General features: G+C 40.6%; 1 protein-coding gene across 1 annotated transcript in view; it reads right to left on the minus strand.

Moving 5' to 3' along the window:
• Positions 1 to 23,169, minus strand: part of ADAMTSL3 (ADAMTS like 3) — a 157,278-nt gene that overhangs the window by 43,951 nt on the left and 90,158 nt on the right. Inside the window, exons 8-11 of the mRNA XM_081337175.1 lie at positions 13,567 to 13,641; positions 6,036 to 6,193; positions 4,426 to 4,537; positions 1,091 to 1,229 (exon numbers count right to left, since the gene is read on the minus strand). Of these exons, the coding sequence (XP_081193301.1) occupies positions 1,091 to 1,229; positions 4,426 to 4,537; positions 6,036 to 6,193; positions 13,567 to 13,641 (484 nt within the window). The remainder of the gene's footprint in view (positions 1 to 1,090; positions 1,230 to 4,425; positions 4,538 to 6,035; positions 6,194 to 13,566; positions 13,642 to 23,169) is intronic.

Genomic DNA, 23,169 nt, shown 5'->3' on the forward strand with positions numbered 1-23,169 from the left:
AGAGCCAGGAAGAAGCACCAGACGGTCTAACGGCCAGCAGCCTTAAGTGTCATTGTGCAACTCAATATGTACACTGCAGCTGCCTTGGGAACTTGGCAGGGGCCAGATGTGGTCACTGTGCTACAAGCGTCTTTCTTTCGCCTTGCACAGAGTTGGAGTCCGTTACCCTTAAAATAGTTGGAAGCTTTCAGAGGTTGATCCACAAGGAAAGGAAGTCATGTGATCACTTGGCATCCAGTAGGTCAATTATTCCCAATGAGCAAACTGGGAAAATCAGAATGCCTTGAAGAGGGAGGACAAGGGATGGTGTTGGTGAAGAGTTTAGCATCTTGGATTCGTCAGTTGTTCTCTGGATTCTGAAGGTGAGGGAAATGAGGGGCAAGAGGGTATGGCCCTGAGGAAATGATCTCTCTTTCTTCAGCAGCATTCATGGAGGTCAGGATGTACCAGGATCCTCAGGCATTGCCCACAATTCAGGGGACGGTGACCTCGAAACATTTTTTCCACACAAAATCATATTTATTTTCCCTGAACAAGATCATATCATGGTGGAACCTCATTCTGATAGACGCTATCCCCGCCTAATGATGTTTTTAATTGTCCTCACTCCATCTCCCAGTTTGAGGAGTCAGCATTTTATCCTTGCAGTTCTCCAGCAAGAATCTTCACCTCAGACCAATTTAAGTATAGAGCAACCCCACGGGAACAATTTTTTTTTAAAAAAATCACTCAATAGCATGAGTACACAAATACAAGAACACCAGCTGTCAAATCATTTCTATATTTAAAAACATAGCGTAAAGAAGAGGGGAGGGGAGAGGGAATGGGAAAGGAGAAGAAGAGGGAGAGGGAGAGGGTAAGGAGAGGGAGAGGGAGAAGAACATAGAGTAGAGTAGAGTAGAGTAGAGTAGAGTAGAGTAGAGTAGAGTAGAGTAGAGTAGAGACGAGACAGAACATTGCATTTACTGATTGCTCAGCTCATCACTGCCCTTCTGAGTGATGGGCACTTGGCTAGTTATAAATAAAAAGGAATTAGCAAGGACTTGGAAACTAAAATGCCAACCTCCCATTTATACATTGGAATACAAACCTCGAAGGGCAGGGATCCATGTTACATTCTTTCAGCTTTGGTTTGGGTTTCTTGTTTTCAGGATAATAATGGCAATACTGATCTGGCACCACCCGCTTGGAACGGATATCCACACATTCTACCGAGTTCAGCTGGTAACCTAGAACAGGGTGAGAATAGGCCATCTTTGATTATCAACTAGGCATAATTAATTCAGCCACCCATTTCTCTTGGCAACGCCTCCTCCTTTTGTCTTTTTTTCACTAGCCGTATCTTAACGACACCGACAAACAGGGTGGCATACCGTCCACCACCACGTAATACATTGACACAGCCATGTGATAACAACAGCTGCTTCCCTTTTCGGTTACACACTCCCTTCCCGTCAACAACGCACATTTCCACCTGCTCCGATTCTCCCATGGTGACAACTGAGCCCTTGGAATGTGCGTCAACTTTTTGTAACCCTCTCAGCAGTGGAGTCTGGTCCTTTGGGAAGACACAATCCCATCACCTTTCCATCAACAAGGATCCAAGTTTCTAAACCTGGATGCCTACACATTGATTCCATTTATGGGGGTTATGACAGTCCATATGGAAAAAAACCACAACCCAACCCTTTTTATCAAAGGTGGATGTAGACAACCTCTGGATGCCTGGTTTTAGGCAAGCTTTTATCCACACGTCAAACCTTAACGAGAATAAAAATGGAGCACCAGGCTTACTTCGTTCCATAGGAAAGACAAGACTTCTCCTGACGCAAGATTAGACTTCAAATCTAGTGAGATTTTGGCCAAAGTAACATGCAGGGAACTTTCAGACTACAGGGAGACCTCGACTTAACAACCGCAATTGGGACCGGAATTTCTGTGGCTAAGCAAGGCAGTTATTAAGTGAGTTACGCCCAATTTCATGCCTTTTTTTTTTGCATGATTTTTAAGCAAATCGTTGCAGGTGTTAAATGAAATATAGGGATTGTACAAAAGGTTATTCTTGTGATTAGCGTAATGACAACCATTTTGCTTCTGTACACCGTGCTTGCGTTAGGGACGCCATTTTGTGAAGGCAGGAAGACCACGTACACAGACCCAGAGACAAGGAAAAGAGCGGGAAAGTAATGAAAGATGATTGGTTAATATTCTGTGTGTCAACAAGTGTCACCTTGTGATTGGTTGTTATCTGTATATAAATAGAAGTGCCTAACTGACCACTGTGTGGCACTTCTGAATGCAGCTGCCAGTGTTTCAGACAGTGTTCCACCCAGCAACTTCAACTGACCAAATAAAGGTCTGTTTGATCTGTAAGGCTCGACTTGAGTCTCCTGATTTGCCCCCTTGGAACCTCAAGTTCTTCAGGTAGATGCTGACCCCCTATAGAATCACATGATCATTAAGTGAATCTGGCTTTCCTGCTGAAGTCTCTTTCTCCAGGGTTCTTGTAATTTCTAATGATTGCTCAACGAGTGGCTGAAAGTCAAGGAGAACCTCTATAGAAAAATATTCTGTTTGCTTATTTTTCATTCCTCTTCCTTCTCAAAAACTCATTCGTCCCGATTATATTGACGGAACTCTTAGCAATCCTTTTAGGCAAACAGAGGGAGATTAGAATGTCTCCCTCCACGTCAGTTTAGTAGATGAGAATTCAAGAATCCATTTCATCTCCTTTCAAAACCTACGTACGTTAAAGAAACAGGCATGCCGTTCCCCTGAACTTCCTCTCTGTGGCTTGGAGGTTGAGTCTCTGGGCAGCTCCTAAAATCTCCTGCAAGCTTCAATCCTAATAATGTAGAACTTGCAAAAAAAAACAACACACAAAAAAGGAAGTGGGTAGAGTCCAGGAGTAAAAATCTTGGACATCTCTCTGAACCTCTTCCATAGCATGATGTCTAACATTTGCACCATGCTTTACTGAGGTGCTTCACAGAAATGTATCATTGGCAGATTTTCCTGTGGCTTCAGGCAACACCAAAAGTAATTAAAACTGGAAGCCACAATCACTAAAGAGGAGAGCCAAACCTACCACTCGGCCCAGCCCTGCAAAACCACAAATATTTTTAGCACGGCCCCTCCATGCTCAGCAACAGGAGGTGAAGACAAAGAAAACACGACTCCCAAGAAAGCCGCCGGCGCAAGGGATCTGCAGAAGAATCCTAGGAAGCTCTGTGCGGTTTCCCTGGATGACAATTAAGGAGGAGGCAGGAAGGAAAAAAAATCTCATTCCTAGGGAAGGGCAGGCTTCTCTGTACGGTGATGTGTGTGTGATTGTGTTGGTTTTTAAGTAAGCAAACAAAAAGGAACACACACACACACACCCCAATAAGAACAAACTCCAACGTGGAGACAAGCATGTCTCCAACATGGAGACATCGGCCAAGGTGAAAAAGTCTGGAAGGTTACAAATCAAAGGTTTCTAATGAACACCTTTCCTTGTAGAAAGTATTATCACACCAGGGAATGCAAACCCTGGAAGAAAAACTGAGCATGATCATAATTTTAACGTCCTGCACCAGATCCCACTGAACCAGCAAAAAAAAAAAAAGGTAAAATGCTAAAAGGTAAATTCTGAACATTTCAACATTTATTTAAGCCCAGCTGCATTTTTATGGGATGCACATGGCTTGTGAAATCCCTTTGGACTTCATGGCAGAGAATCGAAGTAGGCGAGAGAGGAGAAGGCTGTTTTGAACAAATAATCCGCTGAATGATGGATGGCTGCTGATTTACTCCACCCCTCTCTTGGTTTTGTTTTGAAAATGATTGTCTCCAGAAAATATTTAAGTCATTTATAAGCCGGCGAAAGAAGCCAAAAGGGAATTTGACAATGGCTAAACAACCTTATGTCGGAAGCGTTTAGGCCAGGCAGAAACAGAACAACGTTTCTAAAGCACACTACTATTAAGATTAATGTTCAACCTATATTTTTGGCTCATTTCTTACTTAAGGAGAGGGAGCAAGAAATTAAAAAAAAAAAAAGCAAAAGAGGAAGAAATGGATTCTTTTGCAGGCCCAAGAGTGTTGCTTCTACGCTTTGGCTTTCAAAGCTGATATTACAAGTTGGATTGCAGTTTGGGTAGGTGTATGTATATGTATGTATATCCTTGACGTACAACCGCAATCAAGCCCAAAATTTCTGTTGCCAAGCAAGACAAGTTGTTAAATAAATTTTGCCCCATTTTACAAACTCTGTTGCCACAGTTGTTCAGCGAATTACTGCAGTTGTTAAATTGGCCACGTGAGGGGTTAAGTGAATCTGGCTTCTCCATGGACTTGTTGTCAGAAGGTTGCACAAGGTGATCACGTGACCCTGAGACACTGCAACCATCGTAAGTATGAGTCAAAGCCACATGCATTACTCACCTCCTCCGCAGGTCACCGTGCAAGGGAAGAATTCGGTCTGTCTCCACTGGTGACTTATGGGTTGATAGAAGAAGAACTGCACCAGGCTATCTTTGGCAGCAGTATATCTGGCCTAAAGAGAATCCCATTACAACACATTTGAATGCTGCACGTTGGCGATCCTTGGCCTGTCATTGTTTAATTCATGCACTCAAATGCAATGCTGAAAGCTACATGAGAACAGGCAAGTAGGGAAAAAAAACATGGGCAGAACCTATGTGCAGCCTGACCTTTGAGCCTGATCACTGAGTGACTTATACACACAAATGGAAATAGCAACAGCACTTAGGACTTATATACCACTTCACAGTGCTTTACAGCCCTCTCTAAGCGGTTTACAGAGTCAGCCTATTGCTCCAACAATCTGGGTCCTCATTTTACCGACCTTGGGAGCATGGAAGGCTGAGTCAACCTTGAACCGGTAAGGATCGAACTGCTGGCAGATGGCAGTGTTATGGAAGAAAGGGAGGGAGGGAGGGCAATAGCAATAGCACTTAGACTTATATACCACTTCATACTGCTTTACAGCCCTCTCTAAGTGGTTTACAGAACCAGCCTATTGCCCCCAACAATCTGGGTCCTCATTTTACCAACCTCGGAAGGATAGAAGGCTGAGTCAACCTTGAGCCAGGCAGGATCAAACTGCCAAACTGCAGGCAGCCAGCAGTCAGCAGAATTTGCCTGCAGTACTGTATTCTCACCACTGTTCCACCATGGCTCAACTGAGCACATTCTATCACTTTCTAAAGTGGGCAGAGTGAAGGACAGGAGGAACAGGCAAGACCAAGTCAACAGACAGATAAGATGGGCTCGAACAGGCTCCACCCTAGTTCACAAGAAGATAAAGTGAAGAAGGGGGAAAACACATTCAGACTTGCAAGATTCTTCTAGAGTACAAATAGTTGATGTATGTAGGATGTTGGTTTCTTAGTCTGTCCTACTTTGTAACACATTCCTTTTCCCTGCTGCAGTTGTCATTTGTTGAACAAAACATTTTCCAAATTAGTTATTTCTCAGTTTTAAGGACCGCACATCTCCCTCACAGAGGGACTTTGACTGGTGGACAACAAAATATAAAAGAAAAAGAAAAACCACGAATGAAGGAGAATCTACGTGTCCCAGGATGATGTTGCAGGATCCAGTATGGGTCGGTCACCAGAACCAAAGGTTTAGTCTTCCAAGCACGTGACCGACCCATAAAAAAACCACACACAAAATTTAAAAGAGGGAAAGTATGTTAAAAAATAATAATTTAAATGTAGTGGAGGGCTTTTGGGGTGCTAACCAGCCCCACGGCTGCATGCTCCTTTGTGCACCCCAAGCAAAGGGGCAAAGCCATGTTTTTATGTCTTTGTAGAAGGTGAGAAGAGTGGGGGTCAGACCCATCTCTAGTGGGGGAGTGTTCCAAAGGTGCAACAGCAGAGTAGACTCTCTTCCTGGACCCTACCAATTGGATTTTTTTTGGCTAATGGGATCTACAGCATACCTTTCCTACTTGACTGGGTGGGGCAGGCTGATGTAACAGGAATTTCCAGACAAAACCTTGGCACAGCACAAAGTACATGCCTTACCTTGATAATAAAATCTGCTCCAAGAGGCCCTGGGATTTTTATTGTTTCTCTCTCTGGGCCCTTTTGAAATTCAACTGTTGTGTTTTCAATGATGTACATTCCAGGGGCATTAAAACTGTGTTCTCCAGTATCTCCCTGCAGTGTCTTTGATTCAATCACTGGAAACCATAAGAGGAAAATACACATTATCCTTTAGCAGATTATGATGAATTTATGCCAGGCAAAACCAAAAAGACATTGGCTTCTTGAAAGCAGAGCCTGCACCAAATGTTGTAAATATAAAACATAGATCATCGTATGCACTATTTATATCAGTACTATCCTGATGACATGGGATTAAAATTAGCAGTTCATCCAATTCCTTAGCACTACGGCTCTTTTACAGAAGTACAGATGATTTCCAGTGTAATAAAAAATAACTAATTTATTGCTGGTATACAGTTAAGAAGAAATTCTGTTGGTTTGCCTGGCTTGGCAATAAAGTGGGTTTTAAAAAGATAAAGCATTTCATGGCATCATTTTAAAGTAATACCAAGAGAATTCCAGGAACACACAAATGCAGAGATTCTCTGGAAAAAAAAACAGTCCAGAAGAAACATCCATATCTTTCTGATCCAAACAAGTCTTCCAAGTAAGAAATCTGCTGTTTTACATGATACTCACAAATGCAAACTCTATTTTAGGAGGCAAATCTCAAGCAGACTGAAGTTAGTATTTCTGAATGGATCACAATCTGCGTTCAGTATGTTTTTTTTCCCCTGTTAGAATAGGTAAGTTCTTTAGGCAGAGCTGGGCAAATCCATTATTCAATACAGGATGGGAAATGTAAATGGGAAGCCAGGGGCACCTAATATCTCACAAGGTGGTAAAATTGCCTTTTTGATCACAAACACACTGGCCCGTGAAAAGGCACTAATTGCCTGTAAGTGTATTTATTGCTCTTAGTTCTTCCAGGCTGACACACACGCTATTGATGTGGTCAGAAAAACAGAAAGAGGATTCCATTAGCTGTTCAGATGTGGAAAAGAGGATCGATAAGTCATGTCTCAGAAGAATGTGCCAAAAAGAATAGCACCTTCACCTTTTCCTATGCAAAATAAATAACAATTGATAGTTTATTGGTTGATGGGATTTTTCCAACCCAGATCAGATAGCCCAAGCCTACACCTTGGTCTGCTTATGCATCTGGACAGCTTCAGCATTATCACCCAGATCACAATGCTCATTACTATGTTGTTGTTAGCTGCGAAGTCGTGTCCGACCCATCGCGACCCTATGGACAACATTCCTCCAGGCCTTCCTGTCCTCTACCATCTTCTGGAGTCCATTTAAGCTCACGCCTACTGCTTCAGTGACTCCATCCAGCCACCTCATTCTCTGTCGTCCCCTTCTTCTATTGTCCTCGATCTTTCCCAGCATTAGGCTCTTCTCCAGTGAGTCCTTCCTTCTCATTAGGTGGCCAAAGTATTTGAGTTTTAGCTTCAGGATCTGGCCTTCTAAAGAGCAGTCAGGATTGATCTCCTCTAGGACTGACCGGTTTGATCGCCTTGCGGTCCAAGGGACTCGCAGGAGTCTTCTCCAGCACCACAGTTCAAAGGCCTCAATTCTTTGGCGCTCAGCCTTTCTTATGGTCCAGCTTTCACTGCCATACATTGCAACTGGGAAGACCATAGCCTTGACTATATGCACTTTTGTTGACAGGGTGATGTCTCTGCTTTTTAGTGTGCTGTCTAGATTTGCCATGGCTTTCCTCCCCAGGAGCAAGCGTCTTTTACTCATTACTATAATCTCCCATTATAGTAAAGTTAAGGCTCTTCACATTGCAATCCAAAGTTGGTGCTTTCTGCAGCTGTACATTTGGTTTCCTTTTGGAAAACGATCGTTGGAAGATACAGTGCAATGTTGGCATTTATCTCAGCTGTGATTCTCTTAACGTCGGCAAACTTTAAGATGTGTGGACTTCAACTCAAGCATGGACTTCAGCTGGCTAGGGAATTCTGGGAGTTGAAGTACAGACATCTTAAAAGTTGTCAAGATCGAGAAACATTGTTTCACAATTACACAGGCTATGCACAATGAGAGGAACAATTTAAAACTTTGAGGAAGCAGCCATAACCTGTTTCTCCTCCTTCAGTTCCTGAGGGAAACAATCTGTCTTCTAAGATAGATATTAAATGCCTGAACTTAGCATTTTTCTTTTGTGTTTCTTCACAGACCTGAATGATATTATCTTAAGCTTATGCACCAGAGACAAATTTCTTGTGTGTCCAATCATACTTGGCCAATAAAGAATATTCTATTCTATTCTATTCTATTCTATTCTATTCTATTCTATTCTATTCTATTCTATTCTATTCTATTCTATTCTATTCTATTCTATTCTATTCTATTCCTATCCTATTCTCCATTCCATATTCTATTCTATTCTATTCTATTCTATTCTATTCTATTCTATTCTATTCTATTCTATTCTATTCTATTCTATTCTATTCTATTCTATTCTATTCCCATCCTGCCTTCTGAACCAAACAAAACTTTGCTATTACCAATAGTGCAGACCTGTCATTAAAGGCTCTTGTGTCCATTGAACCTTGGGTCTGTCTTTGGTCTATCCTGGTCTTTCAGGTCTTCCAACTGGGCACCATCTTCACTGTATCTGAGTCCATCCACCTTACTGCTGGACATTCTTTTTTCTTTCCTTTTCCCAGCCTTAGAAGCTTCTCCAGAGACCTCACCAAATAAGAAAAGGTATTTATGCCCATCCTCCCCCAACAATAGGATACTTTGGGAATCTCAGATCAAAATACACTATGAAAACATGGCCTCTTTGGCCAAGTCAAAGATGCACTTGAGTTCTGCCTTGACGAAACAAATGCCAAAAGCCCTAAAAGCTTCTGTGTACTCAGGCTATTGAATGTGCTCAAGCTGAATAATTCACAGCCCATAAACGCATGCAAGAGTCTTACGTTTGCCATACCTGCAAATATTCCAGTTAATCACTCGTCTCAGCTTTACAAATTACTTTGAGGCGTCATATTCCCTGATCTTAAAAGGAAGGAAATAATGCAAGCGCCCAGGGAGAACCAGAGTATCCTTCTCTTGATAAAGGGTGCTGGTCCAAATTTATTTTTTGGTCTAATTCCAATCAAAACAATGGCGTTGCAAAAGAGGGATAGAACTGGTCCCCTCTGTCTAGACAGAAGTATATTCAAACCCATTTGTAATAAAGGAAGTCATTTGTCAGATGTCCTTTAAAAACAACAGGCATCCTTTAAACAACACTTAAAGTCCTTGGAATCCTTCGGGAAATCTGGTAATATGTAAACAATAACAACAGCAGAAGCTTTTATGGATCAAATCATCCTTGTAAGTGCCTTGTGAGGTAGGATTGCAAATGGTGGTTAACAATAGCTTATATCCATCTGTAGGTAGTCCTTGACTTACAATAGAACCACAGCTGGGCCCAGAATTTCTGTCACTAAGCAAGGGGGTTTGTTCAGTGAGTGGCATACAATTTTGCCATCTTTTTTTTTTGACACAATTGTTAAGAGGATCACTGCAGAATCATGCCGTCATTGATGTGGCCTATTGGAATCTGGCTGGGAAAGCTGTAAAGGATGATCACGTGACCATGGGGATGCTGCAACGGTCATAAGTGTGAAAAGGGGCCATAAGTCACATTTTCACTGCCATTGTAACTTTGAACAGTCACTAAATGAATGATTGTAAGTCAAGGAGTACCTGTAATATTTTTCCAAGGTATGGCACCATCAGTTCCAGAGCTGTTCTACAACATCATTTCTTCTCTACTCTCGCTTGCTCTGTCTGTCAATACCAATTTCCCTGAGGAATGAGCACCAAGCACTGGGCTGTGTGTATAACTATTTCTTCAAAAAGGAAAGTCATATTTTTTAGATGGCATTTACCACCTGCGAGGTTACCAAAAATGTTTAAAAATATGTCCAGCCATTGTTGGAAATGTAGACAAAAGCTAGGCATGTACTGCCACCTTTGGTGGACATGCCCCAAAGCAAAAAAAAATCCTGGTCAAAAATACATATGTGGTTAGAAAAAATGCTAAGAAAACACATAGATTTTAAGCCGGAATTATTCCTATTAGGTATAACCTCAGAAAACTATGATAAAGAATGTGTATGTTTAATGTTACATGCATTAATAGCAGCGAGAATTACATTTGCACCGCATTGGAAAAATGAAGAAACATCCGCTGAAGAAGAGATAATTAAGGAAATTTTGGACTGTGCGGAAAAAGGACGGGTTTACATTGAAAATGAAAGGGGAAAAAGATACAGAATACTTTCAAACATGGGATGTATTTTATCAATGGCTAGAAAAACGGACCAGACAGTAGGCATTTAAGATGCATTATTATATTAAACATGTGGACCCAGACAACACGTTGTTTACTGAGCACTAAAGATTTGTAATTATAAAAAAAAACAGTAAAATGTTATTATTTTTTTACAAAAGGAAAGTCATAGTTTGCCAATCAACTCGTGATGGCCACCTGGAAATAACAGCACGTGGCTTTACAAGCATATCCTCCAGAAGTGATGACTTGAAATGCCTTTTGAACCTTAAACCCTGCAAAGTCATCTAGGGGGTAAAGTTACAACTCAAACACAACAAGGCCTTTGTTTGCTGCTGTTGGTGAACATTTAACTGCTAACCCAGCCACCTGAAATCCTAGCTAGCTCAGATTAAAAAGATGGACCCAGTCAGTGTTTAGGAGACCACCTCATGACACCCGCAACAGGGATCCTTATCACAAGACGACACTGAAGGATGATGCATTTTACTGCTGACTTACGTTGGGGCCCAAATAAAAAGCAGTAGCTCCACCAGTGTCAGAAATCATGAATGCAACATGTGTTTTCAAGAACGGTGCCCGGCTTGGATTTCATTTGTAACAAGCTGCCATAGTTCTTGCATCTAACACTGATTAATAGCCGCTAGTCAAACCCTGGGCCAGAACGCTCCAAAAGGATTTCTGCAAACTACAGGAAAGGGGCAGGGCGGGGGGTGTTTGTCATATTAGCAGATACATTTTAATGGAAACTACTGCAAAATGATGTATGCTGTGGCCAAAACAAAGAAATAATTCAAACGCCTTTCAAACTACGGTGGGTGTGAACTGACAGAGTCCTCGCACTATGACTGGTAGCTTAGCGACCATTCAAACTTATGACAGGCCCCCATCCAAAGCTACTTTTCACTTTGTTCCAAAGTTGCGAGGTCTGCCTGATCACGTGACTACATTTGGGGCAATTGGCAACTGGCTGGCATTTAGAGCTGTTTGGAGCATCCTGTGACTGTAATTTATAAGGTAAAGGTAAAGGTTCCCCTGCACATGCGTGCTAGTCGTTTCCAACTCTAGGGGCCGGTGCTCATCTCCATTTCAAAACCGAAGAGCCAGCGCTTGTCTGAGGACGTCTCTGTGGTCATGTGGCCGGCATGACTAGACGCCAAAGGCGCATGGAGCGCTGTTACCTTTCCACCGTAGTGGTCCTTATTTTTCTACTTGCATTTTTACGTGCTTTCGAACTGCTAGGTTGGCAGAAGCTGGGACGAGTAACAGGCGCTCACTCTGTTACACGGCACTCGGGATTCAGATCTTTTCCCACAAAACAGGGTTTTACTTCTGGTTTCCTTAAAAAAAATATGCCCCAAAGCAAACAATCAGTTTGCTTAATGACTGTGGCGTTCACTTAACAAACCACCATTTAAAAGGTCATAACATCCGGTCCGGTTATGTGATGACCTTGCTTTATGACTGTAGTAACTTAGGACCATAATGGGCAGGCTAAACTATAGTCCTAATCAAGGACTATCTTGAATGATTAAGCAGGAAAAGATCTTGGACCAAAGAGAAACATCAAGTCACCCTTCCATTGCTTTAAAAGAGCAGATTCAGCTTTAGGAAGAATGAGACAAAGAGATCTGAAACAAAAGCTTTTCTAGAAATGTAGAATGCCACCAGTGGCTAGAACTGGTACTTAAAACGGGCTGATGAGTCTCTCTTACGTCATGTGTTAAGTTCTTAGGGGAGCTGGGAACAGTGGTTTCTGCCAGAAAACCAGCCTGCTAGAGCTCATAATTTTTTCCATCTTTGCATTATTCTCTAAGAAGAAACATAAGGCTTTTTAAAAAATAAAATGAATAGAATAGAGTAGAGTATGAACAGAACAGAACAGAACAGAACAGAATAGAATAGAATAGAATAAACCTCCATCTTCAAATCCTCAAACTATACACCATGTTTCCTTTTTAATACTTATAAAGAAAATTAGAGAATACACTCAACTCAACTCACAACTCAAAACGCAAGCTTCTGTCATTCAAAAAAGAAAAAAAAATTAGCATCTTTCAGTTTGCTTCCAAGTAGACTCTTGCAAGTTCATGAACTTGGTTATCTAGCATTAGCCACTTGTGAAAATATTAGCTTCTGGTTGTGTTGCTTCTACAGCAAGGATATTATTTTCAGAGAACTCTGGCTTACTTTGGATTCTATATCCTTAATACTTCTGGAAAGGCTACTATGTATTCTAACAGCCCTCTCCTTAGTCTCAAACCCACTTACTCACCCCTTGCAGCTATTTAAATGTTAAACAAAGGGAGTGTAAGAAGAAAAATAAATATCTTTGCACTGGTAGCAAAATCCATTTTCCACTGAGTGGGAGCAAACTTGCAATCTTCATCATTCCCATGTTTGTACATAAAACAATCACAAGTGGATCCTGTAACCAAGGAAGACAAATACTAAATTGCAGTCTTGTTGTCAAGGAGGCTGTTTTACCAAATGGAATTACACATATCACTAGATTATGTTATAATAAGTTGTATAGCAATAGCAATAGCACTTAGACTTATATACCACTTCACATTGCTTTACAGCCCTCTCTAAGCAGTTTACAGAGTCAGCCTATTTCCCCCAACAATCTGGGTCCTTATTCTCCAGACCTCAGAAGGATGGAAGATTGAGTCAACCTTGAGCAGGTCAGGATCAAACTGCTGGCAATTGGCAGAGTCAGGCTGAAATCCTGCATTCCAGCCACTATGCCATTACAGCTCTTCTGTATGGTTTATGGTTCAGCGTGTTGTGGGAACCAAGCTATCTTCTTAAGCCTACCTATGATTCTTCTGTATCTCCCAGTATGTTATATGAAGACCTAAACTGTGCTTGAATAATCCTGGTTTAGGGCTAAATATTCCAGATAAACCCATGCCATTTTGTACTTTTTTTAATCCAGAAGAATAAGGAGAAAATGCTACAAAACTGCTTTCAGTAGTAACCATAATTTATGCCCAAATTCAGCATTAATAATTGCACATAGACAAAAGAAGTCAAAACTTCAAGTACACTTAAACTCCGAAATATCTGAGAGTATTAAAACATGTGTAGGGTTGATTCTTGTTAAAGAACTCTCTGTTCATAGTGAACGTTGTAAGTCTCCCAGAGTTACCTTGTGGTTGAGTTGTGCAGCAAACAAACAAATAAATAAATCCATACCGAGTTGTGCTGGTCCTTTTATAGTAATTCTTGCACTGCGACTTCCATGTGGAACAGCAATCATGGTTTCTTCCCCTAAAAAAATTAAATGCACTCATTTAAAAAAAATATTCTACAAAAGAATTATCACCTTGCAAGACTAGACTTTTTTTAAAAAAGGTACACTCACAAAATACGATGCAGCAAATGTTCATTTTATTTTAAAAATACAGATGCTATGAAATACGTTGTCCTAAATGATTTCTAAACAAGGCTGCCATTATACTACAGGTGAATATGTAAATCCATCCATTGGATACTTACTTTGTGTACACCCTCACAACCTATTAGTCATTACATTCTCATTGCTTGGCCTACATATTTAATTACTACCCTGAACTAAAACATAGGCAAGCTATACTGTACAGAATTCTTCCCGGTAAAAACCATGAATGACTGTTTACCTAGATTTTGTCCAGAATTTAACACCCATAGCTAGAAACAAATCAACCACCTAAATTCTAAAAACTTGCAATTTGCTAAAGGTTAAAACAATAAAATAAAAACCAAACTAGCCCTGAATCTGTTGACTTAAAACCTCTTTCCAAATGTTTTCATTTATTTATGCACAGAAACGTTTTAAAGTTGTCTACATCTGGCTTTGCTGTTGTAGTGACAGGTTTAGCCTATATTTCAAGGTACCCTTGCAAAAACCACGGGAAGCTCTTAAGTTCAGTGGCCATTTATAATGCTGCTTGCAGGGCTGCTATTTAAAAAAATGTGACAAGAAGTTCAAAAGCCAAACTCTGTGCCACGTCCTTCATGTCCTTGTTCAAACCGGCCTTAGCAATCATTTTACCTCACCCTAAACCTGCCAGAATAGTTAAAAAAAAGAAAAAAAGAAAAGTCTTTTGGAGAGGATATATATATATATATACTATATATATATATATATATATATATATATATATATATATATATATATATATATATATATATATATATATATATATATATATATATATATATATATATATATATATATATATATATATATATATATATATATATATATATATATATATATATATATATATATATATATATATATATTGTATATATATATAGTAGGGATGCGGTGGCTCAGTGGGTTAGGACGCTGAGCTTGTCGATCAGAAGGTCAGCAGTTTGGCAGGTCAAATCCCGAGTGCCGCGTAACAGAGTGAGCGCCTGTTACTCGTCCCAGCTTCTGCCAACCTAGCAGTTCGAAAGCACGTAAAAAATGCAAGTAGAAAAATAGGGACCACTCCGGTGGGAAGGTAACAGCGTTCCGTGCGCCTTTGGCATCTAGTCATGCCGACCACATGACCACGGAGACGTCCTCGGACAAGCGCTGGCTCTTCGGCTTTGAAATGGAGATGAGCACCGGCCCCTAGAGTTGGAAACGACTAGCACGCATGTGCGGGGGAACCTTTACCTCTACCTTTTTATATATGTTTCGACGAGGTCCCACTCGTCATCTTCAGGCTGGTGTCTTCGGGTTCGTGCTTGCAAAGATGACAACTGGGACCTCGTCGAAACATCGCCAAGACACCCTCAATCTTACACGGGAAAAGACCCGAATACGCCAAGACCTACATACCTGTACCCGTGAAAATCAACATATTATCAGTCTTATTGAGACAAAAACAAACAAACTAACTAACTAACTGACATTAGCACAAAGAATTCACTGCTAATAGAGAGCGGTGTCAAGATGGCTTTAAAGAACTTGAAGACAAAAAGGCAGCTTCTCAGGAAAAGAAGTTGAGAGATCTTTGCAGCCACTGAACAGCTTTATTTCTGAGGAAAAAAGCCAAAAAGATGAGGTCTATAATTCACAAGGAGGAAACCTTCTAGTGCACGGGTCTGCAACCTTAAGAACTTTAAGACTTGTGGACTTCAGCTTCCAGAATTCTATGCTGGCTGAGGAATTCTGGGAGTGGAAGTCCACAAGTCTTAAAGTTCTCAAGGTTGCAGACCCCTGGTCTAGCGTGCTGTACCTGGATAAATGACATTGGGCACATGGGCTCAAGAGACGTGTGATTTATCCAGCTCTTCATATACTCACAAGACAGCCTCTGTAGAATATTCAGGATGTTTTTCATGGAGTGGGACATTAATAAGAGCATTGGGCTCTCAGCGTGAACCCCAATCTGCCACCAAGTCTGTAGATTTAAAAGGCCTGCCATCCTCAGAATGCAAGCCCTACAGTTACTGAAACAAAAACTCTTGTATTCTTACACGGCAGCACACAGGGGGTTGCTAAGCCATACAAATCTATTAAGTCAGTAAGAAATATGTTGTTTTTAAAAATGAGGGAAGGAGGAAAAAGTACTTAAAAGTACTTAAGAGTGGGGGGGAAAGCTACAACCATATTTTATCATTTCCACTTCTATTTCATTTAGTAATAGTCAGCTTTGCTTGAGGGTAGTAGTAGATTCTGGGTGCTATAGCCAAAGAGAACATCCTCTCCCTCCGCCCCTCCTCTTCCTCTTCTCCTCCTCCTCAATGGTAATGTTTCTGTTAATGCAGATGACTATAATAATAATAATAATACTTCACTGATTAACAGAAACTTACTACAGATACTCCTCAGGTTATGACCACAATTGAGGCCAAATTTTCTGTTGAGACAGTTGTTTAATGAATCAATAGTTAAGCTAGTCATACGATTGTTAAGTGAATCTGGCTTCCCCATTGACTTTGCTTGTCAGGTCACAAAAGGGGATCACATGACCCCGGGACAGTGCAACCGTCATAAATACATGCCAAGTGTCCAAATTCTGATCATGTTGACCACAGGGATGCTGCAACCATCATAAATGTGAAAAACCAGCATAAGTCATTGTTTTCCAGTGCTGTTATCATTTCAAATGTCTGTTTTTAAATTGAGAGCTATCTGTATTTAGGATGCAGGAAGTAATATTCCTGCTCCACTTCACAGTGGTCAGGATCTATTTGGAAAACTATGGCCAACGTATCTTCAAAGGCACATTAGAAAACTAAAGTAAGTAAACGGGAGGGCAGTGCAATAGACCGGCAATCACATTCTGTATGGAGTAGTAAAGTTTCCCCCACAGAAGAGAATTGGTGACATTCAAGTTCTCTTCAAATAGTTGAAAGAATATAGTGCAGAAAATCAAGTGGGAAGACTCCTTCAAGAATAAGGGCTGAAAATAATTAGTGGGAAGAGCAGGAAAGCGTGTATGATTGGATATTAGGAGACATCTACATGGGTCAGAACTTCAGGCAGTTTAGAACACAACCTGAAGAGAAAGGAGGCCGTCTCCCACCAAATCATGTTTGCTTGGAAACTCAGAAGAAATGAACTAAAGCTTAGCTCGAGAGTGGGGAACCTTGATTCTTTTGTGACTGACGGCTTCAACTCCCACAATTCTGAGAGTTGAAGTCCACAAGTCATAAAAGAGCCAAGGTTCCCCACCCCAGGCTTAGCTACTCACAGGAACTCTATGCTACAATACATTGCAAAGTTGCATCAGGTAAGACAGGCCTCATGGAAGACATAGAGCTGTCAGGACCACGGACAGCGCAAAGCAGATACAACGGAGCCGTATTCCCTTACAAGAACTGTAAGGAATAGGCCTACAGGACAGCAAGGCTTTAAGGAAGGCGTCATGGCCTGGTATTTAAATTACTCCACCCATAGATGCATTTTTCCTAAAACACCTATCAATATTTAGCCTAGAAAAGAAGGAAGAGGAAAGATGGGAGGTAGGAGGATCAAGGTTCCAAAATTACAATCCAAGTCTTCCTCGTGACGAACCCAAAGGCATAGCCATTTTGGAAAGAGAAGTCTGCTAGGAATTCTGTAGACGCAAGATTCTTGCAGTGGTGACTCCCATAACTTCCAAAACAATCTATCTTGGAGCAAAGCATAGTGCTAACAAGACTACCAGTACATTCCATTTTGGATGTTAAATCTGTGGGAAAGTATCCATTTCTTTTATCTTAAAATACGCATTTAAGTACACATGTTCTAGGTTACAAAATGCATATTTTAAGGTAAAAGAAATGGATACATGATTACGGATTTATCATATATATGAAAGTAAAGTAGATTAGAGTAGTCCCATGACAAATATATTTAAGAAATATATGTATGCGTATATCTGTATGTGTGTGTGTTTTCTTTTTGAGTGCATACAAAACTGTATATAGGGGGTGTGTGCGTGTGTTAAGTGCAGACAAAATGATCGTACAAGGAGATTCTCAGTTTGGAAAGAAACGTTTGGTGTTTGAAATCATATAGCCTCTTGCGAGAAGAGAAGGTTGTTCAAAATTGGTTTCAATATACTCAGTTACGGGCCAGGTGGAAAGAAGACCAGAAAAATGGATTTACAATGACTGATGAGAATTTGATAAAGCAAATTAGGAATCAGGGACCAGCACATATCAAACGGATATATCTTGCATTGATAGAGATTGACTCAGAAACAGAGCTTGTTAAGGATTGTATGATAAAATGGGCCCAAAATATCCAGGAAGTTATCACAATGGATACGTGGGAAAAGATTTGGGTGAGGAACGTAAAATTTACTCAAGCTCAAAATCTAAGAGAGAACTTTTATAAAATGTTTTATAGATGGCATTTAGATCCTAAAAAGCTTGCAAGTATGTATCCGAATTATCAGCCTAAATGTTGGAGGTGTGGTGATGAAGATGCAACATATTTTCATATATGGTGGACATGTAAGAAGGTTAAGGCTTTTTGGATAAAAGTCTGGTGGAATATGCAGAAGATTTTTAAACAGAGGATAAAGTTTTGTCCGCAACTTTTTTTGTTGGGAATAATTGCAGACGCTACAGTTGTGGACATTAAGTTGATGCTGAACTTAATTACGGCGGCAAGACTTTTGATAGGCCAATATTGGAAGAAAGAGGAACTGCCGACCATAGAAGAGTGGACTTTAAAGGTTTCCGACCTGGCAGAGATGGCGAAGATTTCGGCCTATTTGAAAGATCATTCGCAAGAACGCTATATTATGGAATGGAGAAAATGGATTGATTTTATCCAGAACAAGTATAGGGTTAAGAAGTTTTATGTAGCATTTGAGTAAGTCTTCTTTTGTTTTCTTTTCTTTTCTTATCTTAGTTTCTTTTTATACATATTTAATATTATTAAGGTTTGTCTTATCCTATATAAGCTAGAGAGTGATGGATTTTAGAGTTTATAATTGTTAGTATATGATTGTTTATGATTGCTTTTTATATATATACCTTTTATTTAGCTCTGGGAAGTCGGGGGGGGGAGGGGGGGAGGGGGGGAGGTAGGGAGGGGGGAGGAGGGAGGGGGAAGGGGGGATTCTTAAAGGTAAATTGTATTTTAAAACTTTTCAATAAAAAAAAATGGGTATACTTTGTAAAGCATCAAAATGTGCTGTGCAAAGCAGAAGTATTGGAAAAAATATGTAATTTCTCATACAGTGGTTTAAAGAAATGCAAATTAATGTTGCATTCTTATGGATTGTGCCTATTGGTGAATATGCAAGAAACTGGCCTGAACTGCAAGAACATTCCTTGCCAATCCATGGTCTTAATTAGAAATTAAGTGGGAATCTTCTAGAGTTACCATTCCTGCATAAATTATTGGGCTGTGGTACCTAAGCCAGTTCTAAGGTTAGCCCAGTTCTGATTTTGACCTGAAGAGACATTTGACCCAATATGCACTTTAATATAAGACTGGTTTCATCCAAACTGAATCAATGTCCTGAATTGGATATGAACCACTATTTAAAAGTTCAGCTGGAATGGTTTGATCCTTCGATATTACTATAACCACTAACAGCAAATGTAGTAATGATATTGTGTAGCTCACCTCTCTACTGTAGGATTTACAACAGAAAGCACTATGTTTTTTCTAACACGCAAGCTTCTTGTTATGCTTCTGGCTTCAACATGTATCTCTTCACAGAGTTATGCAGAGGGCAAGGAGCAGAAGTGTGTGCAAAGGAACGAAAGAATGAGAGAGGACTGTCTTTGTTTCCCCATGGAGATGGAGGCATTTAATACCACCTACTGCCTGCCACAAAAATTAAACATATTCCTTTACTTCCCTGCAAGTCTAAAGGGACTAAAAGCATGTCACAATTCATAAGCACTGATACACTTTATGAAAGTTTGCTGTAGCCTCCAAGAATTAACAGTTGATACATTCCAAAGTCGGGGGAAATGAAGTCATTAGATCCTAAAAGCAGCACCAGGAGCCTCAGGAAATAGAAAAGGACGTATGGGTCATTAAACAGATAATATCCATTTTAGTCTGGTGCCATATCTTTCAACAGAAAGGAATACCCCAGACCTTGTTTCATGTTTCCATCTAACAACATTGCCAAACATCTCCTCAATTTAGGAGAAGCAGTCAAGTGGGACCCCCAAAAGGTAAAAAGTATGGGGGGGAAGAGAAAAAATCCTCGTTGTCTTCACTGAAATAAAGTGGTGTTGCTCCCAGGTTTAACTAAATGAGATTGTTGGACAGAAGTGATCTAGAGCCCCCTTCTATTATTATCCATGTATGTATTATGAAGCCCCTTGCACTAGAATAGGCAGAGAAGAACCCACATCAACCCATGCATTCTAGAGAAGACTTTGCAAAGCTTCTCTCTTCTGTTGCCTCAAGAACAGAAGAAGGTTTCAAACCTCCGAACACGTTTTGCCAGTCATTAAAAGGGGGGGGGAGAAAGAGAGTGGGGGGGGGAGAGAGAGAAGGCAGCAACTATTAGACTGAAGTGATCTTGATCTGGATGGGAGTTCCATACATAAAAGAAGAGGTCCTTGGTGCTCTCTGAGCTTGGTTGTTTTCTTGCAAACAATTTCATTGCCCAAACCATCACTGAATGGGGTTGGAGGAGAGGGGGGAGGAGGACGAGGAGGAGGAGGAGGATTGTGGGGTCTCTGACCTTGATTGCTTTCTTGTAAATGTTTCATTACCCAAACTAGTTGACATTATTATTTCAGTGCTAGAAAGAGAGTAGGGTTTGCAGAGTGGAAGAGAGGAGGAGGAGGAGGAGGAGGAGGAGGAGGAGGAGGAGGAGGAGGAGGAAGAGGAGGAGGAGGTGGAGGAGGAGGAGGAGGAGGAGGAGGAGGAGATTGACTGTGGGGTCTTCAGTGGTCTCTGAACTTGGTGGTTTTCTTGCAAACGTTTCATTACCCAACTAGTGATATTATCAGTGCATTTCATTACTTAGTTGGGTAATGAAATGTCTGCAAAGAAACCACTACGCTCATAGAGCATCAAGGACCTCACATTTCAACCCTGAGCTACAAAAAAATCTCCTTTATTGGTAATGCATAAAAGAGCTAAGATATTTCACTTTCCCAGGGGTATGGCAGATTGTACCACTTTTCGTCAGTCAAATGTTTGATCATTTCCCAGAAAGTCAGTTTTTCTTTGACCCAGGCACAGTCTGACCCAGAAGATAGCAGTTTATTCTGTTCTGTCCACACACTTTAACGACCTCTACTTATGGAAAAACTGTATTTTTTTTAATGCAGTATTTTGTTTTAAAGCTTCACACGGCAACAAGTCAGTGACAAAAAGTAAAATTAGAATATTGACTTAAGCACACTAATGTGTGATAAATTACAGAATCATATATTTACACCCAAAGGGGGGGAAAACTCTATAATTCGGGCAAAATTTTCAAAACCACACAGCAGTGGGAATGATGAGAAAAACATGCAATGGTGACTTTGATCCAAAGAACATCAAATCTAGGGGGACTCTCTTTATCCAGAAATTCTGGGGAGATCAGGCCCATAATGAAGCCAAGTTTTTCTCAATATTCAGTTTGAAGCCTCCATTAGTGGCAATGATTCAATATCTTTTGAACACCACCTCTCTGTTGGATACAAACAAAAATTTGAACCCTATCTTCTTGATGAGTTCTCTCTCCAGCCAGATTCCTGATAATTTCATATTACAGGCAGGATCCCAATTTTCTGAAGCTTTATTTCTGAACGTAGCTACCCACTTTCTGATCTTCCCCACAATGTAGAACTGGAGGGTTTTTTGTTTTTTTGCCCTCCAAATAATCCAAGTGCCGAACCACAGAAGTTCAGCCAGGAAAAATATCCAGATTTAGCAGATGAATTTGTCTATTTTGGTATGTAACTCTCCTTCAAAGGCCCCAGTTTTCCATGAATTTTATCTTTCTTTCACAAGCAGCAGGAAAACTGACAAATCAGAATGGAAACAGATTACAACAACTATAATTTTCTGAAAGTGCCTGGTTCCTCATTTGTCCAATGTAAGTAAGAACGAAAAACAAATATTTCTTTTTGGCTACGAGTCATCACCACCATCACGTTATTTTGCATTGTTTTATATGTGCCAGCATTGCCTTTTTAAAAAAATATCCTCCAATTAAATATTTGGTGCCAGCATTCTCTTTTTAAAAATATCCTCCAATTAAATATTTGAATGATGGTGGTGGTCCAGGGGAAAATAGATCCAATTTATGAATTCCTGGATGAGTCAAGAGACTAGGTGATTATTGATTCTCTTTCAGCTTTGGTCCTTTGACTTGGAGCTATAAACCATAAAGCCAACAAAATTATCCCAAAGAGTCTTTATTCTGTCTGTCTATTTACACAGAGAGAAATATATAAACGCATACCAAATAAGAATCATAACAGCTATGTTGTGGGTATTTTTTTTGTTAGTTTGTGCCTTCAGGTCAGTCTGAAATCCTGGCAATTCCCTAGCCCAGCGATGTCGAACCTTTTAGAAACCGAGTACCCAAACTGCAACCCCAAACCCACTTATGTATCATCGGATGCCGGGTGAGCATGGCCCATTGGGTGGGCGTGGCCCATTGGGTGGGCGTGGCTGCAGTGGTAACGGCAGACTGGGTGGGACTAAAAAGTTCAATCAATCAATTCCAACTTTGCGAGATCTTTTTTTTTCCCCACAAGAAGTTGAAATTGATTGATTGAAACTTTTTTTTCTTGCACACGGCGGCGGAGGCCTAAAGCAAAAAGGTTTTATAAAACCCAGCTGAAGGCCTAGGACTGGGGCGACGGCACACGTGCCCACAGAGAGGGCTCTGTGTGCCACCTGTGGCACACGTGCCATAGATTCACCACCACAGCCCTAGACAGATCTTTGAAGGGGTTTTGGGGGCAAGGTTCTTCACAATTGGGAAGCTATTGCATTCTTCCCAGGACTAAGAGAATGTGACTGGCCCAAGATCACCAACTGGCTTTGCGCCTAAGACAGGACTTGAATTCCTAGGTCTCCTGGTTTTTAGTTTGATGCCATATTCATCACATCAAACTGCTTCTCATTTTGGTGTAGTGCTTAAGAGTGATTAGAAGTAAATCACTTCCAAAAACTTGCCAAGAAACTTTAGGGAGTTGACACTGACTCAAAGGAATTCTCCCCCTCCCCCCACTCACAAAATGGTGTTTACTCAACTGAATTTCTCTCTTCAAACTCATCTTTCAAATCCTTAGCTAATTCTCCCAAGAGTCAACATTGCATAATAGAAAAACTTAACACAAACCCTTCCCAAAACAAACTCCAAATAATTCTAGATTCACTTAAATCGGCACAATCCACAG

The sequence above is a fragment of the Vipera berus genome (genome assembly GCF_964194415.1).
Source record: "Vipera berus genome assembly, chromosome: 12".
NCBI lineage: Eukaryota > Metazoa > Chordata > Lepidosauria > Squamata > Viperidae > Vipera > Vipera berus.